The sequence below is a fragment of the Sinohyriopsis cumingii genome, chromosome 2, assembly GCF_028554795.1.
Source record: "Sinohyriopsis cumingii isolate HCF-2022 chromosome 2, ASM2855479v2, whole genome shotgun sequence".
NCBI lineage: Eukaryota > Metazoa > Mollusca > Bivalvia > Unionida > Unionidae > Sinohyriopsis > Sinohyriopsis cumingii.
This window is the reverse complement of record NC_142962.1, coordinates 96,378,858-96,404,980: the sequence shown is the minus strand read 5'-3', so window position 1 is coordinate 96,404,980 and position 26,123 is coordinate 96,378,858. Positions and strand designations below refer to the sequence as shown.

At 34.6% G+C, this 26,123-nt stretch overlaps 1 protein-coding gene across 2 annotated transcripts in view; it reads left to right on the top strand.

The window, feature by feature from the left end:
- LOC149805426 (uncharacterized) overlaps positions 1-25,129 on the top strand; it is a 39,532-nt gene extending 14,403 nt beyond the window's left edge. The window contains exons 4-9 of one of the 2 annotated variants that reach the window (XM_089950003.1): positions 1,754-1,837; positions 4,337-4,447; positions 8,139-8,246; positions 9,883-9,976; positions 12,771-12,784; positions 21,244-21,379. In XM_089950003.1, coding sequence (XP_089806129.1) covers positions 1,754-1,837; positions 4,337-4,447; positions 8,139-8,246; positions 9,883-9,976; positions 12,771-12,784 — 411 coding nt within the window. In that variant the 3' untranslated portion in view covers positions 21,244-21,379. Of the gene's footprint in view, positions 1-1,753; positions 1,838-4,336; positions 4,448-8,138; positions 8,247-9,882; positions 9,977-12,770; positions 12,785-21,243 lie in introns of both variants that reach the window. The other variant, XM_089950002.1, reaches the window with a different exon arrangement.
- The last annotated feature ends 994 nt before the right edge of the window (positions 25,130-26,123 follow it).

Here is a 26,123-nt window from a genome sequence, read left to right as displayed (position 1 = left end):
ATAGGTAAACCTCAAAGAGTATGATAAGTTGGGGATTTCAAGTAAAAAGTGGCCAGGACATGAAAATGTTGGGTTCAATAATAAAAAAACACAAAAGGAACTCCAACCTTTACCCTTCTGCACATGCACAAGCAAAATAGCCAATGAAAAACAACATTCCTCATTATTATTATTATTATTATTATTATTATTATTATTATTTCTAACACAATTATGGCATCAGGCTAAGCAGAAATCTCTTGCAAGCAGATTTATTTGGCTGTACTCAGAAACTGTTCCCAAAATGTGTTTCCTACTCTCATTTCTGGTCAAAATGACACAAATCTCCAGGGGTTAATGTGTTAATTAATTAATTCATCATGAAAGGTAGTAAGAATGTAAAAAAATGGTATTACCAAAACTGGTTTTGTGTACTTGAGCATATTTTATGTCAGTGTTGTCATAGAGTTAAAACAAATTTGGCACATGTTGTAATAAGGGTCCAGCCTTAAATAGAGAGACACATGAGTCCCATAGTATTCACCGTTTTTATCCATCTATCTGTCTGTCCATCTGTTCACACTTCATGTAGCCAATAATTATGTAACCCATACACATAAATGCAATTGGGTGGGTATGTTTTGAATTTTTTATGTAGCTTTAGCAATTTTTCAGTCATATTGCTATGATGTCTGTAATGTGGTAGTTTATAGGGATGTCTAGCACTGGGGTATCATGCTGCAGACATGTAGCATGATGTCCCACCCAGTCACATTATCATGACACTCGGCCAGCCAGTCCTAAAACTAACCTCTTAATGCTGAATGCCAAATAAGGCACATAGTAAGGTTGCTGTTAGTACCATTTTTATGTCTTTGATATGTCTTGGCCAGGGTTCAGGCCTGTAGACTCTCACTAAGCCACTGGATTGGTCTACTTGCAATTGGATGCCATTTGATAGGTAAACTGCATATTATACACAGATGAGACTTTCAGATATTTTGTCTTTTTGGGTAAAAATTTTGTCAGAATTATTTTTTTCCATCACATCAATTGTATATGTCCATAACAGGGGATTCTTGTAACCAGCATAGCCCAGGAACCATTCGGATAGAGTTTCGTGAGTGTATTATACCATAGATCATTAGATCATATTTTCATATGGGATGTTACATGTAACTGGCTTAGCTCAATAACCATTCAACATATTCTAATTCAGTTTGGTATGAACACTGTCCCGCAGAACTAGTGTTCCTTTTATTGGTTTTGTCACATCAATTCCATTTTGGATAGAGTTATGTCCCTTGACAATTAACTTCATATCATCATATATCGGATGCCATTTGATAGGTAAACTGCATATTATACACAGAAGAGACTTTCAGATAGTTTTGTTACTGGCATGACTCAAGAACCAATAAACATATTCTGATGCAACATAAATGTGAACATCTGGATATGGTTTTTTTCTGGTTTTTGTCTCATCTTTTCAATTTGGAGACATAAGGGAGTTATGTCCCTTATCAGTCAGCTTAATATCATTGCACAGGACATTGCTTATATTGATGAATCCTTGAATGAGTTAGATTTCAAGCATTTCCATGTCATCATTTAAATGGGTCATGGCTCATGAATGCCCATCTTCTCCTAACTCTGGTTTCCCACCTTCAGTTTTTCTTTTTAAGGCCCTAAGGAGCAGATGGTAGTGAGCAGGGCCCTTTGCAATGCCTTTATCATTAATGTCTCTACTTAATTACTGTACCCTTCATTTCAGGCTCTGGAACCTCTAAATTTGCCTAAATTAACTGCAGAAGAATTAGCTGAGAAACAGAGACTTGCTGATGAGAAGAGGGAAAAGGCATGTATTCTGCTGCAACAGATGGTTTAAAAAACTTTTATTTTTGTTGCATCTATAGTGTGAATTAGGTATCACTCATTCTATAGTCTGACTTTACATCCCCGTTTGTTTGTACCCCCTACCGATTTAAAAAAATGAGAATGTTTAATGTGATAAAAAGTGCACAGAACTAAGTCAATTGAATCATTGATTTATAATTTTTAACCTGACTGTGACCAGAATGGCACTAATGCTGGCATCCCCTGCATCATTTCATGCTTAACGGACTTTCCATACTAACACGGCACCATATTGTGTACACTATAGGCTAGTTTATTTCCATCAGACAACATAATGACGTAGTTCATCCTGTTCGACAATGCTGAATAATTGCATAAATTGCATGACGTTGAGAGTTTGGAATTATATCCCTCTGCATACATGAACATAGAAATTAAACCGCTTGTTAAATCCACATGAAAAGTGTACTTTTCATTTTCCTTTGCTTGATTCGACATTGTAAATATCGGAAGCAGACGACTTATGTATGTACATCTGTAGTTGTGATACACCCATTTGCTGAAAATGGACTTGTCCAGAAACTGGAAATGGATCCAAGCATGTCCATCTATTGTACTGAAAACTTCTTTTAAGCATGAAACGCGCATAAGATGACGGTGTTAGGGCCACTCTACTCAGAGTCAGGTTAGAAACTGTAAATCAATGAATGAATTGACTAAATTCCTTCACTTTTTATCACATTAAAGGTTTCCATTATTTAAATCGGTAGGGGGGTACAAACAAACGGGTTTGTATTATCAGACTATAGCAATTATGGTATCAGCAACAAGTAAGGTCTTGATTACAGTTTTTCAGATGGTGGTAAGTTCCAAATCCTGAGAGAGATATCCATCATACTCAGACTGCAGAAATCTTAACCCTTTCATATCCATGCACCCTTTGTGTCTCACAGATCCTTAGGTAAAGTGAGGGACAATTGAAACTCTTGACCACAAGGCCAAGTGAGTTTGTGGTGTGGTCCTGCATCCAACTTGCATTATCTGTCATTCGTGAACAATTGTTGTTTTCAACTTGTTCTAAAAAATACCATGGGATCTGCTTCAAGCAAATTTTGCTTAAAGTTCTTTCAATTTTATAAAAGCCAATTTACCATCAAATATGGCTGCTATTGCTTAGATGGGAAAACCTTTAAGCAATTTATTGAAAATTTCTGAACAGAATTTGACCAGGTTTAATTGAAATCATCATGGCATGAAGATCATTCAAATTCATACAAACGATGACAATCTGTCATCAAATATGGTCACTATTACTATTAAAATAATTTATAATTGAATGACTAATCCTCATAAACCAATGAAAAAAATTTGACTAAATTTGATAGAAAGAGTCTTTTATAAAATACTTCTAAATTGATACAAATATGGCTGCAGTTGCTATAAATATAAAAAATTTCAAATGACTTTTTCAAAAAACTGCTGTACAGAATTTGATCAAATGTTACTAAAACATTCTGACATGAGGGCCTTTTAATGTACTGCAGAAATTCAAATCCATTATCAAATATGGCCATTGTTACTAAAATGGAAAAACCTTTCAAGGTCAGCAGCCATCATATTAAACCAGATTTCTTCCTTAATTGCCTTGACATTTGGCTTTTATGTAGATGACAGCCAGGTGATCAGTCTAAACTCTGAAAGGATAGCTGTCATACTTGGTGTGAAGAATTGGGACACTCTACCCTTTCAAAACCCTGCTTTGAAAATTAACCATTATTAGCAATGTTGTCCTTGCATTAGAAGTATTGTCGTAGTACCATTTTGCTTTTTCAAAGCCTGACCTGCAGAAGATAAAATGACTTATGCAGAGACTTTATTCATAGAAGTTTTGACTAAACACAATATAAATATACCAGTAACTTATCATGCCATCCATACTACCCTCATCAAATGACATTCCCTGAGTCTTCAGTGACCCATGATTTTGTATGTAGATACAACACAAATACCACCACAGTTATTATTTTTGGAGATGACACAAGTGCATCTGCATTGTAGCTATATTTTTGAGTTTGTGTTGAATTTAGTGCAAGCCAAATCTTGAATGCACTTTCTAAGCAGGCTTGTTACCTGTCCAGGTCAGTCAAGGTTGGCTACCTTAGGAGATATAGCCAATAGTGTGTTAATAGTGCTGTTATCCACCCCCCACCCCAAAAATATTAAAAAAATTAGGAATGGATACTTTCTCATTTTAATGATTTAACTGTACTAGTGCATCACCATTTTATTTAAAACCCCATTTATTTTTACCATGGACTAATTTCTGCTCACAACATATGAGCTCTTCTGTGGGAATTTTCTATTACATATCAGTATATAACTGGAAGGTTTTATGTCCTTGGAAGTCAATAAAGGGGGCAAAAACAATTTGGTATTTGTTATTATTGTTGTACTTCACTAATGCATTATATTTTTATCAGTTACATTTTGCTAATTTCAGGAACGTGCCCGAAAAGTGAGTGCTTCAAAAAAATCTTCCAAAAGAAGGAAAGAACTATTGGCTGCCAGAGAATTTGAACTCAAACAGCAATTGACTGAAAAAGAACAAAAGGTATGTGTCATAGTGCTTCCAGTTGTGCTTCTGTACTAAAGGACTGACTGAATGCTTCTTCCAGTTGTGTTTTTGTACTAAGGTCTGATTGTGTGCTTCTTCCAATTATGTTTTGGGTTGAGTGAGTGCTTCTAATTGTGTGCTTGTACAAATGGGCTGACTGAGTGTTTCCAATTATATTTTTGTACTAATGGACTGAATGAATGCTTCTTCCAATTGTGTTTTTTTACTAATGGACTGAGTATTTCCAATAGTGTTTTTTTACTAATGGGCTGACTGAATGTTTATTCCAATTGTGTTTTTGTACTAATGCACTGACTGAATGCTTCTAAATGTGTTTTTGTACTAATGAACTGAGTGCTTCTAATTGTGTTTTTGTACTAATGGGTTGATTCAGTGTTTCTAAATGTGTTTTTTTACTAATGGCAGATGGAGTGTTTCCAATTTTGTTTTTGTACTAATGTGCTGAATGTTTCCAATTGCTTTTTTGTACTGATGGACTGACTGAATACTTATTCCAATTGTGTTTTTGTACAAATGGATTGACTGAGTGCTTTTAATTGTGTTTTTGTACTAATGGGCTGACCCAGTGCTTATAATTGTGTTTTTGTACTAATGGGCTGACTCAGTGCTTCTAATTGTGTTCTGTACTAATGGAATGACTCAGTGCTTCTAATTGTGTTCTGTACTAATGGAATGACTGAGTGCTTCTAATTGTGTTTTGTACTAATGAGCTGAGTCAGTCTTTCTAGTTGTGTTTTTGTACTAATAAGCTGACTTGGTGCTTCTAGTTGTGTTTTGTACTAATTGACCTCCTGAGCGTTTCATATTGTGCTTTGTACTAATGGACTGAGTGCTTCTTATTGTGTTTTTGTACTAATGAGCTGACTGAGTGCTTCTTATTGTGTTTTTGTACTAATGAGCTGACTCAGTGCTTCTAGTTGTGTTTTATACTAATTGACCACCTGAACGCTTCATATTGTGTTTTGTACTAATTGACCTCCTGAGCGTTTCATATTGTGCTTTGTACTAATGGACTGACTGAGTGCTTCTTATTGTGTTTTGTACTAATGGACTGACTGAGTGCTTCTTATTGTGTTTTATACTAATTGACCTCCTGAGCGTTTCATATTGTGCTTTGTACTAATGGACTGACTGAGTGCTTCTTATTGTGTTTTTGTACTAATGAGCTGACTCGGTGCTTCTAGTTGTGTTTTATACTAATTGACCTCCTGAGCGTTTCATATTGTGCTTTGTACTAATGGACTGACTGAGTGCTTCTTATTGTGTTTTGTACTAATGGACTGACTGAGTGCTTCTTATTGTGTTTTGTACTAATTGACCTCCTGAGCGTTTCATATTGTGCTTTGTACTAATGGACTGAGTGCTTCTTATTGTGTTTTTGTACTAATGAGCTGACTCAGTGCTTCTAGTTGTGTTTTATACTAATTGACCACCTGAACGCTTCATATTGTGTTTTGTACTAATGGACTGACTGAGTGCTTCTTATTGTGTTTTTGTACTAATGAGCTGACTCAGTGCTTATAGTTGTGTTTTATACTAATTGACCACCTGAACGCTTCATATTGTGTTTTGTACTAATGGACTGACTGAGTGCTTCTTACTGTGTTTTTGTACTAATGAGCTGACTCTGTGCTTCTAATTATGTTTTGTACTAATAGACCTACTGAGTGCTTCTAGTTGTGTTTTGTACTAATGGACTGACTGAGTGCTTCTAATTGTGTTTTTGTACCAATGGACCTACTGAGTGCTTCTAGTTGTGTTTTTGTACTAATGTAATGACTGAGTGCTTCTAGTTGTGTTTTGCACTAATGGAATGAATGAGTGCTTCTAATTGTGTTTTGCACTAATGGAATGAATGAGTGCTTCTAATTGTATTTTGCACTAATGGAATGAATGAGTGCTTCTAATTGTGTTTTGTTCTAATGGAATGACTCAGTGCTTCTAAGTGTGTTTTGTACTAATTGACTGACTAAGTGTTTCTAATTGTTTTTTGTGTTAATGAGCTGACTCAGTGCTTCTAATTGTGTTTTGAACTAATGGACTGACTGAGTACTTCTGATTGTTTTTTTGTAATAATGGGTTGAATGGTCCATCGGCAAAATTTGGTGATGACTTTTAGTATCATGGGTCAGGTAGTAAATTGGGACTGGGATTTCTTAACATTTTAATTCACTATTTATAACTGTCATAGAGAAGATTTTGAAAAGCAATAGCTAACATCATCAATAGTGCTCTATAAATATCTAGAATATTTTCACTTGTGGATATTTTTTACTGAATGAGCTTAAATTCAGATGTACCATTTGAATCTTGCTCTTAATTGTTTTGGAAAGAATTTTTGTGTGGCCATCTGCACTATTTGGTTTATTATGCAGTAAGTAATATTTAATTGATTAAAACTTGGTAATTTAAACATTACATTCATTGGGATTGCTTTCTTTCTGTCTCATAATGAGTTTTCTAGTCATCACTGCTATTTTACAGTTCCAGAATCAGAATTCTTCATATGTCAAGATTAGCAGTCAATCATTATTGTCGTGAATTGGTTGGAGTAAGCATTATATGTAGAATAGCTTAGTTGTGGGATGTCCTAGTCTTGGTGACAAAGCCATTTGTTCCAAAATGTTTTTGAAATGTTAGGCAAAAAGTAAATGTAGCTTTGGGAAATCCAATATGTCATTTTGAGAGTAGAAAATTGTATGATCTTTTGGTTAAACAGGTCAGTTGTTTGAAATAGATGAAATTGCTGGAAATGATGGATTATTTTATTAAATTCATAATTAGCTCTGAAACATAATGAGTGAAAGGACTGATTTCATGTTGTACTAGAAGGACCCATGGAAGGGAGGATTCCATAATGTACATGGTCGTCTTCTAAGTATGAAAACAGATCCACCAAAGAAAAAGTTTGTTAAGAATAAATAGTAGAACAAATAACATAAACCCTGATCTACTTGTACATTATGCTTCAACAGATCAGGGTCAATGTTGTTTCCATTTGGACTCTACTTGTTAGCAAGTATATACCATATATACTCACTTATAAGATGAGTCCAACTGCAAACTGCACTGACCCAGCTCTGATGTCACTTAATGCACTGACAGATCTGGGTCTGTGCAGTTTGTTAGGCATAATTACTAGAACACACAGCATACACCTGATCTTCTGGTTCATTATGCTTAGGCAGATCAGGATCTTTGTTGTTTGCATTTGACTTGACTTATTAGCAAATAATTTTTCTGGATAGTGCAGATTGCCTATGGTTTCAAATCCCTCAGTTTTCTACGTGTTCTTTGGTTTCCAGCTTCTCAGTAACATCTGAGCCAAAATGTAGTTTGTCTTAGTTACCGTCTGTACTTGCTTATAAGTCTCATAAAACTGCAAACAACAAAGATCCACATCTGCAATAGAATAATGAACCTGCAGACCAGGGTATATGTTGTTTGTTCCACTGATTACTCCTATAAAAATGCATAGACCCAGATCTGTTGGCACATTATGCGCTAGCAGATCTGATTCTATGCAGTTTGCAGTTGGACTTGACTTATACATGAGTAAAGTCAGTACTTAAACCTGTCATAGGATTTACATATGCTTTGACATAAATAAAGTTGTGGTAATAAAACATACGTACTCATACAAATTTGATGCATCACTGTTTTTCAGATTCAGGAAGCACAGGAGTCTGCTGATAAGACTCGTGAAGCCAAACTTGCTGAAATTAAGGAAAGACAAAGGTTGAGAGAAGAAAGGGCAAAAAGGGCAAGAGAAAAGGTAATTAGAAAATTAAAATTAGCTCTGTAATATTTGCACATTGTACAGACAAGTTATTTAGCTTTTAATTGATGCCAATATGTTGGTAGATGAATCAGGTTCATAATCCAAGGGTTGTGGGTTCAAGACATGCCCAAATGAACTATAGTTGGCTGCCTCTGCATGTCTTTAGGAAAAACACATAGCTGACATTTACATGGTATGACAATAGTCAATAATGTGTTAAAAATGACATTTTAAAAAACAACAAAACAAGCATGGCTTGATTTAATGCAGTATGAAGAAATGTATAAAATAGAATCTGTGTGTGTGTGTGTTTGTGATTTTAATTATTAATGTATCTTTAACAATTTTCCATTCATATCGCTACAGTGTCTGCATTGTGGCAGTTTATAGTGATGTCTAGCACTGGGGCATCATGCTGCTGACAAATAGCATCATGTTCCACCCAGTCACATTATCCTGACACCAGGCCACCCAGCAGTCCTAACACTAACCTCTTAATGCTGAGCACCAAGCAAGGCAGCTGTTAGTACCATTTTTTATAAGTCTTTTGTATGACTTGGCTGGGGTTCGAACCCATACCTTCCCACATCCAAAGCAGATGCTCTAACCACATAGGCCACCAGAGTGGTCCATAAAATAGAGACACAGAGGTATTAAACTTCACTTGACTGTTGAAGTCACTCAAACCCCATAGATTCATAACTGACATGATGAAGTCCTTATCTCGCAAAATTTCAAGGAAATCATACAAATAATAATATTTATTTCTATCCCAGAATAGTAAGACCAAACCACATTTTGAAACGCAATATGAAGGATGTTTTTCTTCCAGACTTGCAATATGTCTGCCCCCATTGAGTTCTTGCCTAATCATGCATCACCACATGATGTAAATGAGAGCCTTTGATCAGTCTACCATTTGCTAGATTATGTTATAACTGTCTCTGAAAACATATAAAATATTTTTTTATGCATTTGATTAGTGTAAATTACGCTGTTGGTACAGGTTCCATATATATTTGCTATATTTGTGCATGTTTAAAATGACAGTATTTGAACACTATGAGAACACAATTCCTTAAATATAATCAAATGCACCTTGAATTAGGCTTGATCACTTAGCCGCTTGGCACATTCAGAAGGTAATTTTTAACATCTTGATGATTAAGTCATTGTCTGTGTTACTTGGTATCAGAAAAATTATATCTTTCTCCATGGGCACAACAAGACTATAGTGCAATGTTTCAAATGAAATTCAGAATTCATTTTTTTACCTCTTATTTTTCAAAGTTTTAGTCCTTAGTGTTTAATGATATCATACCAATGTACTCTCACATCTTTTGCCAACAAATGGATACATTTATTTCTTGTATGGTAGTGAAGAAATATTGGAGCAGTATGGTTTACAAAATATTTGCTATGAATGAATTTCTCTGACCCAGTCAGAAATCCAGCTTTTGTTCTTACAGTAGACTGGGAACCTCATTTGCATATCAGTAGGAAATGGATGATATTTAGTGGGATAGGGAGTTTCCAGTCTCCCTATATGTTGGCTTCAGTAGGTATATACCTTGAACTTCATGTTCCACAAATTAAGTTTAAAATATATGACCTGTTCTTTTTTTGTCAGGCCAAAAAGATGCAGGAAGAGGACCAGGCTGAGTTGGGGATAATGGATAATGTGGATGCTGTGGAGAAAGATGAGGAATTCAATAATGATGATGGTAAGCAATGTAACTGACCAATCTAAAGAGCTGAAATAACCATGTTTCCTAAATAGTGTAGTATTTCCTACATAAGGCATTTCATTTGAAAATAGTTGCACATAGTTAATTTTGACTTTACATTGAAAATATTACAAACATTGGAATATGAAAGATAAAGAGACCATTTCAACTTTATTTTGTATATAGCATGTAGTGAAGATTGTTTAGGCACCTTATTATGCTTCCCAAGGTCACCCAAACTTGACCCTGTGTAGGTATTATATTATGCTGCACCAGGGTTACCCAAATTTGACCCTGTGCAGGCACCTTATTATGCTTCCCCTAGGTCAGCCAAACTTGACCCTGTGTAGGTACTGTATTATGCTTCCCCAGGGTCAGTCAAACTTGACCCGGTGTAGGTATTATATTATGCTGCCCCAAGGTTAGCCAAACTTGACCCTGTATAGGTATTTTATTATGCTGCCCCAAGGTCAGCCAAACTTGACCATGTGGAGGTATTTTATTATACTTACTCAAGGTCAGCCAAACTTGACTCTAGGTATTTAATTATGCTTTGCCAAGGTCAGTCAGATCTGTTACGTTTCTTTCCCTAGGGTCAGCCAGACTTTAATCAGGGTAGGTATTTAATTATGCTTCCTCATGGTCAACCAGACCTGATTCTGCGTAGGTATTTAATTAAGCTTCTCCAAGGTCAGCAAACTCAACAAGGAAGGTGTACTTATGTCTTGATTCATACACATAGCCCATGATGAGATTCTGAATGTCTAGTGAGTGATTGACATCTGGTGGCAGTATCGTAATATCAATGAATCAGTTTGTATTGGTTTCACGTCAAAATAGTTTTTGTGGATTCATCCTTTTTATTTATTTCCCTATTTGGTCAGGGCTGTAGAATTGGCATGATGTTCCTGCTTGCATGTCATAAGGAGTGATTAATGGAAGCAGGAGTCGTGTTGGTTCAGTAGTTGGCAGACCAGACTTCCAACTGAAACATTGTTGTTTCAGATCACCATGAATTGGCTACCATCATGTTTCCATGGGCTAAGTACTATACTCCAGTTGTTATGAGACCAAATAACTAACTGTGTTGGAAGCCACATTGTTTCAGTGGTCAGCATGCCAGACTCATGACTAAGAGGGTATGGGTTTGAATCCTACCATCAGACTAAGCTACCATGTTGTGTTCTTGGGCAAGGTACTTGACTCCAGTTGCCTTGGCACTAAATAACCTACTTATGCTGCTGTGCCATAAAATACAAAACCAAACCAAAACTAATTATATTACTGTGTAATAAAACACCAAACCAAAACTAATTACATTACTGTGTAATAAAACATCAAACCAGACCAAACCACTCCAAACCACACCAAACCTTTATTAGTTGAATGATTTTAGAGAAACTTGCTGCTGAAGTACCAAAGGTTCATTGTTTTGTGTCCTCCTTTTTCATTTAGTTTTGTGCAGAATGTTATAATTATCCAATATATTCAAATGTAGAAAGAAGATATATAAAGAATGAAATAATAATAAAAACTTAAGTGGTACAGTATACTGATTGATATCAGATTAGTTACATTTGAACCTTCCATTCACTATTAGTTAATAAAACCTCTCACAGAATTTACATAAACTAAATTAATGAAATTATTATCAGATTGGTTCATTTTGTCTAAAGTTAAAAGAAAAAATTCATTCTTCTATGATACAAATAATTTGTAAAATTTTATAACTTTTCTTCTTGTCTGTAATACATTCTAGGTCAGAATATGACATATTTAGGGTTTAAGCAACATTTTCACTAATAAACATCTATCCTTAAAAAAAGCGTTCCCAAGTAGGAAATAAATTGTCGAATAGCATTTGTATAGATCAAATATAGATTATGCCTGTGAAGTTATTAGCACTCTGCTAAAAAAATATCATTAATACAGTAGTCACATTTTCCATCTCCCCATCCATCAGTTATTCCAACTGTTCATCTGTCCCACAATCAGCAATTTGGTTTCCACAATCAAACTTTACTGAGAATAATTGGATTTTAACCAGATTTGATATACTGCTTTATGAGGATGAGGTCTTTGATTTCCAGCCTTCTTTGTTAGTATTTAGACAGACACTGAAGTGTGCAGTTTTACACTGTAATCCTTTGAATAAGTTTAGTTTTTGCTTTCATTTGCATCATTTTTACAGGAATTATGTCCCTTGGATTGTCATTACTTCTGACTTTGGTTTCTGCAGAATGGTTGGATTTTAACCAAATTTGGCATGCAGTTATATACATGTATTGAGGAAACTTTACTTAAGTTAGATTTCCAGCATTTCACAACAGCATTTCTAATTTACAGGAGTTATGGCCCCTGTTTGTCCATCCTATTTACTTTGGTTGCTATAGGGTTAGGATATCTTTGCTAAGGAATGTTATAACTGAGTCAAATTTATTATGGCCCCCAAATGCTCTTAACTTTGGTTTCCCTGCACAAATTCTATGCTGAAAAGCTATATCAATCAAATTGTAGTCTTTTATGATGCACCAGTCACAAATAGTTCAAGTTTGATGTGAAAAAGATGCTGAAATTTAAATAAAATGTCTGATAGCATTAATAATTAAAGAACACATAATGCTGTATGGTCCATCCTCATATGACTTTGTTGTACCTGATTCAGCTTTAAAAAAGTGGCAATGCTACATAAAGACTAAATTGGAATACCACCCACCCACCCATGCCCAATTTTAAAATATTCAGTCTAAACAAATGTTTTGATCCATATTTGTATCTTGTCTATTCACAGCACATGACGAATAGGTAAGGTGAATTCACTCAAGGAAGATAATCTATATAATGGTGCACTCAAAGATGCATGGAGCTAAGGTCTCCTTAGATGTACAAATCCCTTGCTATATTTAGTGATGGTGCTAATTCTAGAGCTAGGGTGAATTTTATAAACATTTTCAGCAGACTTGACAGATCCTGGCAATTTTATACTTGAACCATTTTTTCCAGTATACCAAAATATTAACAGATGCTGTTTTAAACAATCATTTTTGTTCTTGTTCAGAGGTCATTCATACTCATGGTGCTGAGAAACTCATCATTTCCAGTCTTTATTTGTGAATAAACAAAAGTTTGTTTAAAGATTGCAGCCATTTCAGCCTTTGTGAATCCCACTCTGAAAATAGACAATTTTGCATGATTTAGCCTTTTGGATGGCACAGAACTTAAAAATTATTTGTTCAATGCAGTTACAATTTTATCAACCACTATCATATTCGAGTGGTGTGGGGTGGGGTGCTCTTTATAGGCATATAGTGATATTGACGTATGTCCATCCCAGCCTGTTGGATACTGTCAATCATTAATTTTTTTCATTCAATAAATTTTGAAGGACTTCATTCAAGCTAACTTTGATATGAGGTTTTACATTAGGAAGACCTAGGTCTGCATTGATTTTCACTTTTTTTTCAACCAAATTTGATGTAAATTTGGTACCTGTTTGACTTGCAACTTTGCCTCTCAGTTTCATCAGGATTTGGTTTCCACTCAACAGCTTTTGAAGGACTTCATGGAGTTAACCAAATTTGGCATGATGCTTTACATTAACAAGACCTTTTTTGAAAATATTACAGAGTTACAGCCTCTTTTTTAACTTAAAGCTGTGTCCATAAGTTGCATTATATTGGTTAGAGCATCCCTGTTATACTGAAACTTATACAGTTTGATTAAAGATGATGCCAAATACTATAAAGCCAGCTTAACCAGATAACCATGATCTGGCATATTATGCTGAAAAGTCAGTGCAGTTTGTCTCCTGCCTTTTGGAAGAAAAGAAAGTACATCTGCACTTCTTTTTGTCTGTTCTACCATGTGTCTGTTCATCCATCTATCAATCACATTTTCCTATCTGCTCCATAACTTTAAAGTCATTTGAAATTAAGGGAAGAAATTTTGTATACTTGTACAGCATCACAAAAAGATGTCACATACCATACTGGAGTCCTGTCTCCAAGGTCAAGGTTCAGTATTTTATGTTTTCCATCACACTTTTCTTTCCACTCTATAACTTTAAAAGCTGTTTGAGGTTAATGTATGAAACATTGCATACTTATACATCATCACAAGAAGATGTGTCATATCCTACAATATGGATCCTATCTGGTCATGGTCATTGCACATATATTTTACATCTTTATTACGCTTTCCCTTTCACCCTCATTCAAGAATAAGAACTTGGGTATCTTCACTAGAAGATATGTGTCAAATACAACACTGGGCATGCTATCTTCAAGGTCAAGGGCACTGTTTAATATTTTAAATTTCCATTCACCTTCACTTCTGCTCTATAACTTTAAAACCATTGGACATTATGATTTAAAAATGTGTGTGTATGTGTGTGTGTATGTGTGTGTGTATATATATATATATATATATATATATATATATATATATATATATATATATATATTATCACTTGAAGTTGTGTCATAAACTTCAAGGAGGATCCTATTCTCAAGGTCAAGGTCACAACTAAGTATCTTATGTTTCCATCACACTTTCAATCTAGTTTATAACTTTAAAGGCTTTCAATATTAAGGGATGAAACTTGGTATACTTATGGATCATTACTGAAAGATGTGTTATGGACCACATTGGAGGTAATGTTTTCAAGGTCAAGGTCATGGATTTTTATGTGGACGTTTTCCTGTTCAGTTAGTTTTTCACTTGTAATTTTATAGTCAATTGAGGCGAAATGATGAAACTTGATATAATTATATATCATCATGAAATTATATTTTGCTTATGCTCTTGGGGCTTGTATTTTGAAGATCAGGGTCAATGGTCAATATTTCAGGTTTCAGTCCTTTTTTCCTTACTGCTTTCTAACTTAAGTTATTTTAGATAAAAGGGTGAAGTTTGGTATAGTTTTATGTTGTCATTGGAAGTTGTTCTGCATTGCACACTTTAAGGTTTATCTCAAGGTCAAGATCAGAAGTACAATTTTAAATGCTTCTTTTCTTTCTGCTTTATATCGTAGCAACATGAGATGCCAGGGTGATCCATAGAGCCATTATGCTTTTAAGTTTGGCATTTCATGTGTTAAAGTCAAGGTTTATCATCGAGGTCAATGTCATTGCTACATTTATTTATCGGAGCCCCAAGTGGCCAAGTGGTCTAAAGTGCTCACCATTCCAGATCACTGCCATCTCACCTCTGTCTGCATGTGTTTGAGTCTCAGGCTCAGCTAATGTGGGTATGTGAGAAAGCCTGCCAGTAGCTTCTTGTGGGTCAGTAGTTCTTGCCGGTGTTTTCCAGGGTTCTTCCTCCACCAGTTATACTGGCCACCATGCATAGCCTATCATGTGCTTAAAAATGGTGTTAAACCCTACAACAATAACAATATTTATTTATCCCTTTCTGCACTTTTCCTTGAATACCCTCAGAGATATGGCAACAAAACATAGTTACTTTCAGTATCCAAATAGTAACTTTTCATAGTCAGATTTCATTATGGTGAACTTTTGTGACTTCACTATAGGAGGCAGAGTGACAATTCACTGAATTTTTTAATTTTTTATTTGACCTTTTTGCTCGAAAGTTCATACCATCACTTAATATAGCAAAATACTAAGGCAGGCTAGGTAAAGATATATCCTATATGTTGTGGCATTTTCTTTCATATGCAACTTATACACTTTATGTGGCATGCCTTTCACTGAGTAAGCAGTAGTAATAAACAATATGTATTGAAATAGCATGCCTTTCACTTGGTAGGAAGTAGTAATAAATAATAGTCTTGAAATGGCATGCCTTTTACTTGGTAAGTAGTAGTAATAAATAATATATATTGAAATGGCATGCCTTTCACTGAGTAAGCAGTAGTAATTAACAATATGTATTGAAATAGCATGCCTTTCAATTGATAGGCAGTAGTAATAAATAATATGTATAAAAATGGCATGCCATTTGTTTGGTAGATAGTAGTAATAAACAATATGTATTGAAATGGCATGCCTTACACTGGGTGGTAGTAGTAATAAATAATATGTATTAAAATGGCATGCCTTTCACTGGGTAGGTAGTAATAATAAACAATATGAATTGAAATGGCATGCCTTACACAGGGTAGGTAGTAGTAATAAACAGTATGTATTAAAATGGCATGCCTTTCACTGGGTAGGTAGTAGTAATAAACAATATGTATTGAAATGGCATGCCTTACACTGGGTAGGTAGTGGTAACAAACAATATGTATTTAAATGGCATGCCTAACACTAGGTAGGTAGTAGTAATAAACAATATGTATTGAAATGGTATGCCTTTCACTTGGTAGACATTAGTAATAAACTGTATGGTATTCAATATCTGAATTATTTTGTTTTTGGTAGTACATTCTATGCATGCATATAACCCACTTTAAATGTTAGCTAAGTGTCAGTATTTTGGATTGTTTATTTTTCTCATTTATCTGTGTTTTGGATTGTTTATTTTTCTCATTTGTATCTTGGATAAATATTTTTTCATCTATGATTTTGGATAAATTAATTATGAGATAATCAGGGTCTGAATTAAGACTTGAAACTGTAACACACTTTTCTATCCAGTCAATTCACTATTTATGTATTGTATACTTTTACTTAAATTTCCAACAAGGGATTGCCTCCCATAATTATTTTATTAGACAGTAATATTTTGTTTTTAAGTTTAATATGATTTTTAAGAAATAGTTGTCAGTTCATTGATATAAAACTGTGTATTCATATAAAAGAAACAAAACAATATATTTTAATAAGATCAGTATCGATTTCATAAAGTTCACTATGTAGTGTTGAGCTAAATGCTTACCATGGGAGTCAATTCCTTCATAGAAAGGGGAGTAACCTACATGATACCAAAATAATCATACGTGCTTGGAAGAATTTTACCCTCAATGTCCCCTCCAAATATTTTAATCTGATTTCGGGGTTGGAGTACTGTGATTTCATGGGTATCAAATTTTGTGGTTTTGCAGAAATGACTTATTAGTACGTGTATTTCAAAATGTGTCTCTGATATGGAAGCTATCATTGTCAGAGATGGATCATTGTTCATTGGTCATTATATTCAAGAATTGTAGCAGTAATGATTTAAATGAAAATTGGTACCCAATGAATCAAAGGGAATTAACAGCAATTCTTTGTTTTATGCTTAACTTGCACAATGCTCTGTTGCATGCATCATTTAGGGCTATTCTATTAAAATTTAATGGAAAGGAGTGGAACACCAGTGTACTGCTGTTTTCTTTTGGGTGAAGGGTGTGCATCACAGATATAGAGTCAATCCTATCTTAAAATTTGCCTGTTTTAAGCAATTACCTGTCTTTAACAGACACATTTTTACAGTCACAACTACTAAATTATACAAGAAACTGGGCATGTTATCAGTGGGCAAATTGCAAATGGCCCTGCTCACTACAGTTTGCTTACAAAGGCCTTAAAGAAAAAAATATGTGTTATAAAAGCAAAGATGGGAGAAGATGTGTATTAAGGGGTCATAACTCATCTGTATGATGATGTGAACTGCAGGAATCCAGCTCATTCATTGTCACGTAAGTATAAAGGTACATGATAAATTAAGTTGAAATACACCATTCATTGCCACATTTACGTTGCCAAAGCCATAGTCAAAAGGACAAGCAATCACGGGTCATAATTTGTGTAAAGGATAATTTGGAATGCTTGAAATTATTTTCATTAAAGTTCTCATCAAACTGCATGCCAGTTTGGTTGAAATCCAAAAGGTTTAATGAAGTTAATTCATGAGGGTTAGGCAGTCAGGGTCCATAATTACTGTCAATGATGTTCTGGAAAATTGGAAATTAAAGTCTTTTAAGGTCTTCATGCCAAATGCAGTTCAAATTCATCAAAGCTTAGTAAACAAAGCTGTGGAAACCAAAATGAGGAGACTGGGTAGTCAGGGCAATAACTCCTGTAAATGCAGTTATGGAATGCTGGGAATGACACTCATTCATTGTGTCACCAGTGTTAAGGGGCATACCAAATTTTGACTCTCTTTGGTAAAGCTATGATGTAGAAACTAAGATCAAGAGGACAGACAAGGGGCCTTAACTTCTGTAAATACTCTCATGGAAATACTGGAAATCAGACATATGCATGGTTTCTTTAATCTCATGCCACATATAAAAGTTTGGGGAAACCAACACATTTTCTTGCAGAAACCAAAGTAATGAGGATGAAAATTCAGGGGGCATAACTCATTATAAATGATGTCTGGGAATGATGAAAATCATACTCCTTTAAGGTCTCATCAGTGAAAAGCTGCTGGTAAATTTGGTTGAAATCCAACGAACTTAGTAAAGCTAAACTAAATATGAAAGGAGAACAGACAATCCAGGGGGAGTAATTCCTCTAAAGGATGATATAGAAGTCCATGTGAAAGTTAACCATCTTCACTAGCGAGGGCTTCAATATGCAAATCCTATCTACACCTTGGCAAATCAAGCAGATATTTCAGTGCTTCAGGTCTGTGAACTTCATTGGATTCAGCAGCAAGCCACCACATCCAATCAAAATTAATTTGCTCAGATTTGAACACTGTTCCTACATCATCAAGACAAGGAGAACACAACTTGAATGGACTAAGAAAAAAACAATTTTCCACTGCCAGTCCGTGTTTGTACAAATACCTTTCACTCAAATACACTTGTAATGACTTCTGTCTGGTATGTAGTCATACTTTTCATGCTAAATTTAGAAAGTATCCTTTTGAAGTCATTTGCCCCCACTATTTTCAGCCCATGTACAATGCATGTACAATGCTATTGGTTAGTTGACATTACATACTAAGGGAGACAACTCATGAAATCCAATTGATGTCACTAGGACAAAGCACTAAAATATCTGCCCAATCCGCCATGGTGTAGATAGAGTTAACATATTGGAATCTTGACTGGCAAAGATGGAAAGCTACCATGTGGAAACATAATTGTTCATGGACACACACATGGACAGATAATGTAATTATTATTCATCTTCAAACAGTCACGCTATCAGAAGCCACTTGTTTACATATAAAAGGTTACTTTTCAAAACAGGTGTGTGTGTGTGCTTTATTACTCTTTTTCTTTAAAAATTTTTTTTTATATGCAAGCCATAAGAGGGAGCATATTATATCATGATATCCATCCATCCATCCACTCATCTGTCCAGCTGTAGGTTACCAATTTTGTTTTTGCACACTGTCTTGAGCTGTCCACGATCAACAATTTCCATACTTTATGGATGGCTTGCATTTGGGGGTAAGGAAGAAGCCTGTGGGGTTTTTTCATAGAAAATTAGGTCAAGGTGTCACTGAATGAAACAAGAAAAATGATGACAGGACAATAATTTTAGTTTTCCACCATATTCAGTTACCAAACTGCAGATGGCTTGCACTTAAAGTAAAGAAGTCTACTGATTTGGAGGTTAGAAGGTCCAAGGTCAAGACCGTTGTGGCTGAAAAAAGGCTTATGCACAATAACTCAAGGTTCCCACCATTCAAACTTACCAAACTTTGTGGATTGCTTGCACATGGGGTAAAGTGAAGCCAGTTTTTCAGGTTATAAGGTCAAGAAGAAGAAAAATGGTTTCTGCAGAATAACTCAATTTTCCATCATTTATGGTTACCAAACTTTGTGGATGGCTTGCATTTCAGATATGGAGGAAGTGTGTCAATTTCAGGCTTTAAAGGTCAATGATCAAGGGCAGGGTAACTGAAAGAAGATGTTTCCACAGAAAAACATTAGTTCTATTTTGCATACCTGGACCTAAGCACTTTGTACTTTGGGCAAGGAATAAGCCTATTGATTTCAAGGTCAAAGATCAAATATCAAGACCACTGTGACTGAAATAACAAAAATTGTTCCTTCTCTATGATATAAAAATTTCAGTTTTTATTAACTTTGTACATTCACCAAACATTGTGGATGACATGTTTTTGGTGGGGGTCCATGGTGGCCTAGTGGTCTAAAGTGTTCACCTTTACCAATCACTATCATCTCATCTCTGTTTGCACATGGATTCAAGTCTCAGGCTTTGGCCAATGTGGATATGTTAGATAGCTGCCAGTAGCTTCCCATGGGTCAGTGGTTCTTACCAGGGTTGTTCTGCTTTTTCCTCCACCATGTATAATGGCTACCATATATAGCCTATCTTGCACTGAGAAATGGTGTTAAACCCCAGATCAACAACACACACGTTTTGGTAAAATGAAACCTGCTAATTTTGGAATCCAAGGTCAAGATCACTTTGGACGAATAATATGTTATTTTATAAGTTTACTATCTTGACCAAAGTTTGTTGAGGCTTGCATGTAAAGCATAGAAGAGAATTTGATTTTGGGATCAAAAGGTCATGGTAAACCTAATAAGAAAATAATAGTTTCTGTTCATTAAATTGAGTTCAAGACCACAAATATTGACCAAAGGTTGATGTCATTAAGACTGCTGGGTCAGTAATCTCTTAAATAAGCCGTACCATAGTAATATTTACATAGAGGGCATTGAAACTCTTGTTTACTATTGGAAAAAGCTGACTTTTCTTTACCTCACAGTAAATTTAAATGAATTAACTCTTCCTTCAACCATACATTGTCAGTGCACTTTTGTACAGTATAAATCATGCCAGTAGAGAGGGAAGATCTTGTCTTACAAAAGCCAAGGCTTTGGTGGTGGGCCCCCTGACTATTGTTGACCCCCAGAATTTTGTTCTAGTTGTTGTACCCTGTCCAAAGCTAAATAAAACATGTTTAATACTTCTAGTTACTTGGAGTGTGTAATGTACACTTATTTTTTCAATTCCTTTGCTGACAAATAACCAGATTAAGATATTAAATTCAAAGTACATATATAATCCATACTTGACTGGATATCAAATTGTACCAGCCATCAAACCTACTCTAGCCTTACAAACCTCAAACAGCAAATTTTACTTGAGCAATCCCAAAACATTCAGCACCTTAGTGATAAAATATAAAATTGTTATTTTCTGATAATTATCATATACATTATTAAATATTTGTGATATTTATTATTTTTCAATCATCCTTTCATTTTAATTGTTCTTTTATGTAATTAATTTATCAAAAACAATTATTTGCCATTAAAATCATGACACCATAATTTATGTCATCATCTTATATTTAAAATCATGAGTTTGATATGACATCAGGACTGAGAGAGTTCATATCAAAATTTGTTTTAAACATACATGTCTAAAATTTTATTTTCTCAGTGGACTCTTGGCTGGATGGAAGCAACAATGATGATGTGAATTATGATTCTGGTGAGAGGATCTACTCAGGACGTGCAAGTCCAAAGAAAAAATTCCATAGAGAAACAGACACTAATTCATCAAACATCCATCGTGGTGCAAGTGCCAGCACTGTAGACAGTTTTGAGAATGCTTTCAATAAAAAGCCACCAAGTGCATCCGCACCTCGCACTGTTCAATCTGTAAAAGAACAAGATGATTTCTTTGACTCATGACCATAGTTGTGAACAAATAATGCTCATTTTTTCATGATATGTAGTGAAACCAGTTACTAATGTAAACTCAAAGGACTGAATGATTGGTCCATAATAGTAAAGTGTTCTTTTAATTCAGGAATTCTGATTTCATTTTGCAATTTTACATGCAGATGATAATACTGTATGTACTCACTTATGAGTCCTAGTGCAAACAGCACAGACCCAGATATATCATAATACTCGCACTTCTGGGTCTGTGCAGTTTGTTAGGAGTAATCAGTAGAACAAACAATATGCTATAGCAAATCTGGTTCTTTGCTGGTTACAGTTTGACTTGACTTATAAGTAAGTACATATGGTCTGTGATTTCCTTCCTGATGTTAACCAGCAAATTTACAAATCAATGACATCACAAAGATATTTCTCATTCATTCATTTAAATATCATTCATTAAAAATGTTTGTTTTTACTTTTCTGTGACAGTATCCTTGATAATGCAATGCCCTCTGTCCACATAATGTAGTTTGTCCTGTATATAAAGGGCAAAAATGTGCCCTGAAGAAATATTTTGTATTTTAAGGAAAACAGGTTTCACAATGTATCTTTTTGAAAATAGTTGTCTATGTGTGGTTGAACGTCTTTATAACCAGTGTTCAGTCTGTTTATATATATATGCTTGTGTTCTTTGTTCTAGGTCATTCATGTGTGAAATTGTGGCTTATTTATTCAATTATTTGCAAACATAATTCATTCACATTGTTTAGCTATTGCTTCCTATATTTTTGCTTGGATATGCTGTATATTTGTTTTACAAACAACTTGTTTCATCCATTACTGTGCCAATTAATTTGTGGTTTGACATGGAGTTTGAGATGACTATCCATGTCTTGGAGTCACCATGACAACAGATAAAGGATTTTGTGTACATATATCTAAACAAAACTTTGATTAAGGAGACCTAGGTCAAGTTTGATTTTCACAATTTTCAAACAAAATTTCATGGAGTTATGGCCCCTGTATGACTCAGCACTTTGCCATTTAATTTCATCAGAATTGCGTTTCAACTCAGTAGCTTCTGAAGGACTTCATGGACTGAACCAAATTTTGGCATGAGATTTTACAGTTAGAATGTCATGGTCAAGTTAGATTATCTCTTCCCCCCACCCACCCCAAAAATCTATAGATTTACTTTAAACTTTATTTTGTCCTTCAGTTGCATCATAGCAATAGGGGCATCAGCAGTATATGAACATATTTGTAATTATTATATTTACAATGCTGAAACTTCATTATCCAGTAGATAAATCTCTGCCATCTGTCAATCAATAAACGCCATAATTCTTGAGAGAGCAAAATAAATAACATGGCAGCGCTTATCAATTCATATTATCAATATCAGTCAGGTTTGAGTCCAAAATACCCAAGCAGAAAATAGCAGGTATTCTTTTACATCCTGCTAAGTTTTACTAAACTGTATATGTTTAAGTCTTCAGTCAAACATTTGCATGTGTTAATATTCAAGCTTACTTAGTCCCTTTGGCCATATAAAATAAATATTAAAATATTTTACTGTAGTGAAATTCAAAATTACAGTCATTTGAAAAATGCAAACCTATTACAGTATAACTTGTCTTGAAAGACCACCTCCTTTGCCCCCAAAATATGGTCTCTCAAGACAGGATGTCTTTCATAACAGGTCACAATGTTACATAATCAATAAATTTGTGCAATGAGAATGTGGTCTCTCAATACAGGTGGTCTCACATAGCAGTGGTTTTTCAAGACAGGTTTTACTGTATATCATGGATATAAATCAAAACAATATTTGTAATGACGTATGATAAACTTGTTATGAGTTTTAAGTCACAAAAGATCAAAGGGTAATTTGGAGGTTAAAATAACATTAAATCAAGATGGCCTGGGGGGGTACAGTATTGCAGGTAACACATGCAAATTATTCTGCAAACTTCACATTTTTAACAGGTTTGCAAATTTGCTGTGGAATTACACATTTGTAGACTTTTTCATCATTTGGAAAATTTCTTTTTAATTTCACAGACTGTTTTCTTTGGTATTTATAATAATTATTTTTAGACAAATCCACATTTTTGGGCAGGTATAATATTGATTCTGTTTGTTGAGAAATACAAGAATAAGTACAGTATGTATCTGATAGATTTGAGACTCACATTCCGTGCTGTATTAATTTGGTTTGAATGGACATTTTATCACGCTGCGACGCATGAAAATTGTATCTTGCCGAAATAAGTAACGTAAATTGCCAAAGGACACACCATGGTAGCCATTACAGGTTGATCTGACAGCTAGATTGGTTATGAGTACATTACCTCAAGCACTTAAAGCTACCATGGCTTCCTTGCTGTGTTCATATTATTATTAACATACAAAAAAGGCATGCTGCTGTCAAACCTGTCTTCAGCAACCACTGTAGTTGTTATATAAAAAAAAATATTGTAGATATTGAGGTGAAGTGGTGGTTACAATAAACATGACCATATTGTAGATGGTTGCTAAATCAGGTTTGACTGTAGTTGTTATTGTTGGAAAATGTGTCAATTTATTAAAGAGTATTAATATAACAAAAGTATTAATTTAAAGAGTATAATATACACATTTTGTTATTATGTATTGTTATAAATATGTATAAGATGTACTATTTTTCAGTAAATAAATCATGTACAACCATCTTATTTACATGCATATAAATTTAAATACACAATTGTTATTTTCTACATATAAATTCAAGTCTCGTAGCTTGAACTACAATGTAATACTGTACTGTATTGGTTTGAACAATATATACTTCTGCACTGTATTGTTTCACAGCTTAAACAATGTGTACTGCTGTACTATCTTGTCTTTAGCTTTTCTTGCAGTATTTTTTTATATACCAACAGTTGATCCATACAACAAATTATAATTATACTTTGTCCTCTTAATTTTGGGTACAAACACAATTTTTTAAAATCAAAACTCCATGGAATTTCTGTGCTTTAAATGTTTGTACACTTGAAAATATAATGTACAAAAAATGACAGACAGTACAGTGTTTAACTTTGTGAAAAGGATATTTATATGAACTGTACCTAAATAAGCACATACTGCTCTCTTTGGTCAAAACTTGCATAAAAAGCTGTCTTGAAGTTTCTTGATTCTACCATATTTAGTGGGAGAGAGCTGGCTGCAAAAAAATTAATTGATGATCTTACATGTGTTTTTTTGGGCATAAGAGATAGAATCAACCTCCAAATGAAGAGTTCCCAACAAAGACAAAGGGAGGTAAATATCTTATTTGTAGGGGACATGGCACACACTCATTATAATGAGATTCAAGGTCACATTGAAATTTACTAAAATTATTTTCAAACAGTTTCTGAGTTTTATCACAATCCATCAATACTGCAAGACTTCTTGTGCAAACACTTTATAATCGGCAAGCTTGCAGACAGAAAGACAGATAAACATGAAGCTATCTGCAGGCTATGTTCAAAGCAGAGGCAGAAAGGATCCGAAATAAATTAAACAAGTCTAAATATAGACTGGTTTTCAAAATAATTTTTTGGCTCAGAGTTCAACTTACAATTATGTAATAAATTTTCTGAAACAGTAATAAAGTTCTGCACACAATATTGCTGTTTTCATTTTGTTTCGCTTTATTAAATGTGTGAGCCATGGTGGGTACCATTGTGAGCGGGGCATTGCATAAAAAGAAGCAAACACAAATCCCACATGTCATGGGGTTTATTATCCATCAGGAAAACATACGAGGTAAAAGAAAACCCTACAATGAAACAGAATGAATGCTTAAATTTACAATACTAAAACAGAACAAATACTTAAATGTACAGTACTACAAACAAGACAAATATGATACTCAACAATACACAACCAGCATGCCAGTATTTTAGTATAGCAACACAATAACATATAAATGACAAGCTTTCAGGCATAAAGACCCTAAATATTTACATGCTACAATTCTCATGAATTGTTATTGCCACCATAAGCCTATACCAAATGAGTAAGATCCTATACCAAATGAGTAAGATGTTGTTCATCCAAAGCTGATACAGTGAGTGCCTAGGGCTTTTATTAGTTGCCAGGCACTTGACGTTATCATCCCCTTCACACACTTCATTCACTGATCAATCACTCATTCTCTCGCTTGCACACTCACTCATGACAAACATGCACCTGGGTCAAATATGTAAACTTTAGCAGATATATTGTGCTAGGTTTTGTCTACCATCAGTACTTCCATCCAGCTGTGTCAATGAATCTGCTCATCCATCAGTCATTTCTCCTTATAACCTGAATTCCATTGACATCACTATTACACGAGGGGGAGCTATCACCATGAAGATTTAATATCCTGGATGCACCCCCCCCCCCCAGGGGTGGAAGAGTGGGAGGCAAAGGTCACAAATTTTCAGGTAATTTGAGCTCTTCCTTAAAATCTGAACGCCATCTATACAATAAATAAATGAGAAGGTTAAATCAGCTGCCCAGAGAGAGAAACCTTTAACTATCAGCAGACATTTACAAACCGTTGGTCCTAAAACTGTTTCTCTAAGTGAAAGTGTACAGACAGCTGAAGTATTGCCAAAAGAAAACCCAATGCAT